The following is a 5,370-nucleotide window of genomic DNA, read 5'->3' as shown; positions in this document are numbered from 1 at the left end:
TAGCAACAAAATAAACTCCGTTAAAATATGTTTTAAATAACATTTGAAGGACAGATAACACTATAGCAACAAAATAAACTCTGTTAAAATATATTTTAAATAACATTTGAAGGACAGATAACACTATAGCAACAAAATAAACTCTGTTAAAATATGTTTTAAATACAATTGAAGGACAGATAACACTATAGCAACAAAATAAACTATGTTAAAATATGTTTTAAATACATTTGAAGGACACATAACACTACAGCAACAAAATAAACTATGTTAAAATATGTTTTAAATACAATTGAAGGACAGGTAACACTATAGCAACAAAATAAACTATGTTAAAATATGTTTTAAATACAATTGAAGGACAGATAACACTACAGTCACACATTTATCTTTTAATCAAGTTTTTCTACTAAAATGACAACAGCTGGCATGGGCTTTATATTCTGTACTATTAGGAATTACCTGGTATGAGTTTTATATTCTGGAATACTTGGATTTACCTGGTATGAGTTTTATATTCTGGAATACTTGGATTTACCTGGTATGAGTTTTATATTCTGTACTATTAGGAATTACCTGGTATGAGTTTTATATTCTGGAATACTTGGAATTACTTGGTATGAGTTTTATATTCTGGAATATTTGGATTTACCTGGTATGAGTTTTATATTCTGGAATACTTGGAATTACCTGGTATGAGTTTTATATTCTGGAATACTTGGAATTACCTGGTATGAGTTTTATATTCTGTACTATTAGGAATTACCTGGTATGAGTTTTATATTCTGGAATACTTGGAATTACTTGGTATGAGTTTTATATTCTGGAATACTTGGATTTACCTGGTATGAGTTTTATATTCTGGAATACTTGGAATTACTTGGTATGAGTTTTATATTCTGGAATACTTGGAATTACCTGGTATGAGTTTTATATTTTGTACTATTAGGAATTACCTGGTATGAGTTTTATATTCTGGAATACTTGGAATTACTTGGTATGAGTTTTATATTTTGTAATATTAGGAATGCAAGATATGATTTATTCATTCCAGCTTCTAAAATATATTGTATTTAATAATTGCTTCAGAGAAACCTAGATTTAGAATTATATTAATAAGTAGAACATTTTAAACGGATATTACAATCAGTTCTTGAAATAGAAACTATCTTGAATTGTAACGTATGCTTATGAAACAAATAAACATCAGCATTATGCATCGGTAAGCATGAATATGTACTTTTGCAACATACTAAGGTCAGGATATCTCCTTTAAACTCTGTTCTCAGTTAAGCCTAACATTGCAAGTTAGACATCACTTGCTGTGACTGTATTATTCCAAAACTACTTACGTTACCTATACACTATTTTCATTGTCAATAACAAGATTTCTTGTAAGTGTTGCTAGTTTGATGTGACTACTTGCCCACGTAAAAGTATGTTGGGGTTATAAAATTGTTCCAGACAATTGAGTATCATAAATATTGGATTATGCTACACTGAGAAATGGCTTAATTCTACAAAAAAAAGCTTTAATAATGTTAGTGGTACACAGTAAATTAGAAGTTAGATACCTTCACACTAATTATATAATAGCAATACCAGTACACTGAGAAATACTACAGTGTATTCAAGCACTGACATGAAGGTACAAGGCACACGGATAGCGAGCTATGTCGTACGTACTGAACTACAAGGCACACAGATAGTGAGCTATGTTGTACGTACTGAACACAAGGCACGCAGATGGTGAGCTATGTTGTACGTACTGAACACAAGGCACACAGATGGTGAGCTATGTTGTACGTACTGAACACAAGGCACACAGATGGTGAGATATGTTGTGGGAAGAGTACATACTGAACACAAGTTACATAAATGGTGAGCTATGTTTTATCACTTTCTAGGCTCAGATTCAAACCCAAGACCTCTCACACACTTGAAAAGTATACTACTAACTCTAGGATTTCCTAACAAGGAACTTTTTGACAACTAAAACTACCATAAACTTACCACTAATCTTATGACACATCTCCTCACAGTCTCAGCAGATTACATTCATAACAAGGAACTTTTTGACAACTAAAACTACCATAAACTTACCACTAATCTTATGACACACCTCCTCACAGTCTCAGCAGATTACATTCATAACAAGGAACTTTTTGACAACTAAAACTACCATAAACTTACCACTAATTTTATGACACACCTCCTCACAGTCTCAGCAGATTAGATTCATAACAAGAAAATGAAATATTTATTACACTCCTAAATATGGAATGCCTAGTTTACAATTCCTGAATCGAGTGGAATGCCTAGTTTACAATTCCTGAATCGAGTGAGGTATCACATTTAGTTATAAGTTATTTTCTCTGCTGAGTATTATATGTTTCACCTCTTTAATACTATCAGAATCTTATATATAATTATTATTACTTATGTAATTTATCAAACTGTGCACTGGTAAATTTCAAGCTTTTTACTAGGCCATCACATTAGTATGACTGTAGATACTCAGTCTCACCGTTACACATGCCATAGCTTCTATTCGCATCATTATAACAAACAAACTCGGCAGCTCCGAACGTTGACACTGGAGTGTTCACATACATTCCTGATGATGTATGTGTGAATACACACAGTGAGACTTTTGGCACTACATAAAGATGCAAAGCCACTATCTTACAATACATATTATTTAAAATACTTCTGTCAAATACTGCCTGTTGTTTAGTATAGTGTATAACAACTGTAACCAAAGGTTATCTATCTTTTAAGATCTAATGTATAAATACAATTACTTCTACATTGTTAGGTGATATTAGTTTAAGTTCACATCAGTCATCTAGCCTAATACCAAGTATAAATTTCAAAGCACAAAAACATTACATTTAATTAATTACATAATGGTTTTGTAACCTACTGAAATAATTCTGCTATTATGCTAGTGATATTATTATCACATAAACTAATCGAACTTAGTACTTTAAAAATTAAATTGCTTTTTTTGTAAAAAATATTTCTAATAGTAATAAAACTAAATCTTATCTTCATAAGGTGACGTATTCAATTACAAAAGTTTGACAACTAGTGTTGAACTACATTGTAAGTTATTTGTGTTTCACTAAGAGTGAGAATAATATTAAGAATATAAATGATAGATTTGCTTTCTCCGTGCCTTATACGTTATAGCACAAGTGTAGAAAATTCCCAAGTTTGTAGTTCAGTTTCTACGCCCAGTATTATCATTCATGAGCAAAGTAATTACAAATTACAACATTCACTGGGTGTGATTTTCACGCTAGGATTATTACTATTACCCATACTACTAGAAATAGGAAGGAAGTCAGGAGTCGATGACAAACACAATTAATTACTAACCCAATTATCAAAAACACCAGAGTTGCCATCACAAAGTAGTTTGTCTGATAGTAAAGCAAGTTGTTCATTACACGATTCGCCCATTTATCAAGATTTTTTACGTTTGGAATTTGAAATGTCGCCGATCCCAAGAGAAAGTCATCCAAAGCTCTTAACGGTGCTACCTCCACTTCTGCCATGTTTACAATTATTGGTTACATTGTTAACAGTGTCATCTAATGGTCATAAGTTTATAAAAACAAGAAAATTCGTTTAAATTTAAATGTTTTCTTTATTATTATTATTATACTTAAACTTCAAACTTTATATCAAATTAAAAGGGCAAAATCGTTCTATTAGATTTAAAATTAAAAATCTTTAAGTTAATTTCAATCGTATTTATTTTAACAAACATAAGATTTTCTTTACTTAACCGATAAAAGCCAGAATGGAAAGAACGTACACATAACTAGGCCCACAAGTGACTCAGCGACAAATCTCAGAAATCTGTTGACTTATAACGTTAATTAAAAACCAGGTTTCGATACAGCACAGATAGCCTATTGTGTAGTTTTGTGTTTAACAACCAAGACGAAGAAGAAACATATAACTTGACATTTCTTTCAACATTAATTCTTCTCCTTTTTTCTAAAGAGGGGGAGTCGATTCATTATAAGAAGGAGTGAAAATATTACTGTATCCTAATAGGGCTGTTAAACTATATAGAACTCTTCCAGAGGTATGAGAATATAAATAGATGCGTAGAATAGTTATCAGGGTAAAGGAGAAATTTGTGCTAGACATGAGCTGTTCAGTAGGATAGGTTAGGCAGTAGGATCTTTGGGGAATCTCTAAACATGAGTCACGAATAATAAAAGAAGAGAAAGGTTTATACAAAGAATAAGTGTTTAATAAACAATTCATAAACAGAGTACAAACAATGGACATTAATACATTTAATAACAGACCAAGTGATATTGTGAGATTGATAAAAACTGTTCGAATTTCAATAACCGTGGTAGACAGAGCACAGATAGCCCATTGTATAGTTTTGTACTTAACCAAACATTATCTTGAAAAGACTACTCTTTACCCCATCAGCCAAACAGTCACAAAGGAAATTGGCGAAATTAGCTAATTTGGCGAAGAACATGATTATTCATTGTGTGTATTTGTGAATGTTTTCTCAGTACTCATGCGAGTTAATTATAAAGAAATTATTTATTTTACTCTCATCTTTACAAAAATATAATGCATATTACATTTTCCATAAACCATTTCCAGAAGAAAAAGCGCAATTCCAAAGAAATGGTACAGATAATTAATTTTATTAAAATTTTCAATCAAGTTAAAACCAACGGATAAGATTAATAAACATGTTGTAGCAATCGAACAGTAGGTTAAAATACAATACCATGTAAAGTAATTTAAACTTTCTGTAGTACCAATATCTCACTGTTAATGTTTTCAAGAAGATGCAGTACCGAAAGTAAAGACAAAACAAAAACACCACGATAGGAAGAAGATTTGTTTGCTTGTTTAAAAAACTTCGTGCAAAACAACAAAAAGGGTTATCTACACATAGCTGTCTTTAATTTTGAACAGATAGATTAGAAGGAAGTCTGCTCTCGTTAATTTTGAACTGATAAATTAGAGGGAAGGCTGCTGCCTTTAACATTGAACTGACAGATTAGACGGGAGACTGATGTCTTTAATATTGAACTGATAAATTAGAACGAAGAATGCTCTCGTTAATTTTGAACTGATGAATTAGAAGAAATGCTGCTGTCTTTACGTTTGAACTGATAGGTTAGAAGGGATGCTGCTGTTTTTAATTTTGAACTGATAGATTAAAAGTAAGGCTGCTGCCTTTAATTTTGAAGTAATATATTAGAAAGAAGGCTGCTGTCTTTAATTTTGAACTGATAGATTAAAAGTAAGGCTGCTGTCTTTAATTTTGAACTGATAGATTAGAAGGACGGGTGCTGCCTTTAACATTGAACTGAC

General features: G+C 31.3%; 1 protein-coding gene across 1 annotated transcript in view; it reads right to left on the bottom strand.

The window, feature by feature from the left end:
- The window catches only part of LOC106474352 (PRA1 family protein 3-like), a 6,896-nt gene extending 3,326 nt beyond the window's left edge, over positions 1–3,570 (bottom strand). The window contains exons 1-2 of the mRNA XM_022402661.1: positions 3,385–3,570; positions 353–371 (exon numbers count right to left, since the gene is read on the bottom strand). Of these exons, the coding sequence (XP_022258369.1) occupies positions 353–371; positions 3,385–3,563 (198 nt within the window). The 5' untranslated portion in view covers positions 3,564–3,570. The remainder of the gene's footprint in view (positions 1–352; positions 372–3,384) is intronic.
- Between the last annotated feature and the right edge of the window lie 1,800 nt (positions 3,571–5,370).

Source organism: Limulus polyphemus, unplaced genomic scaffold, assembly GCF_000517525.1.
Source record: "Limulus polyphemus unplaced genomic scaffold, Limulus_polyphemus-2.1.2 Scaffold7108, whole genome shotgun sequence".
NCBI lineage: Eukaryota > Metazoa > Arthropoda > Merostomata > Xiphosura > Limulidae > Limulus > Limulus polyphemus.
This window is presented reverse-complemented; position numbering and strand designations above follow the sequence as displayed.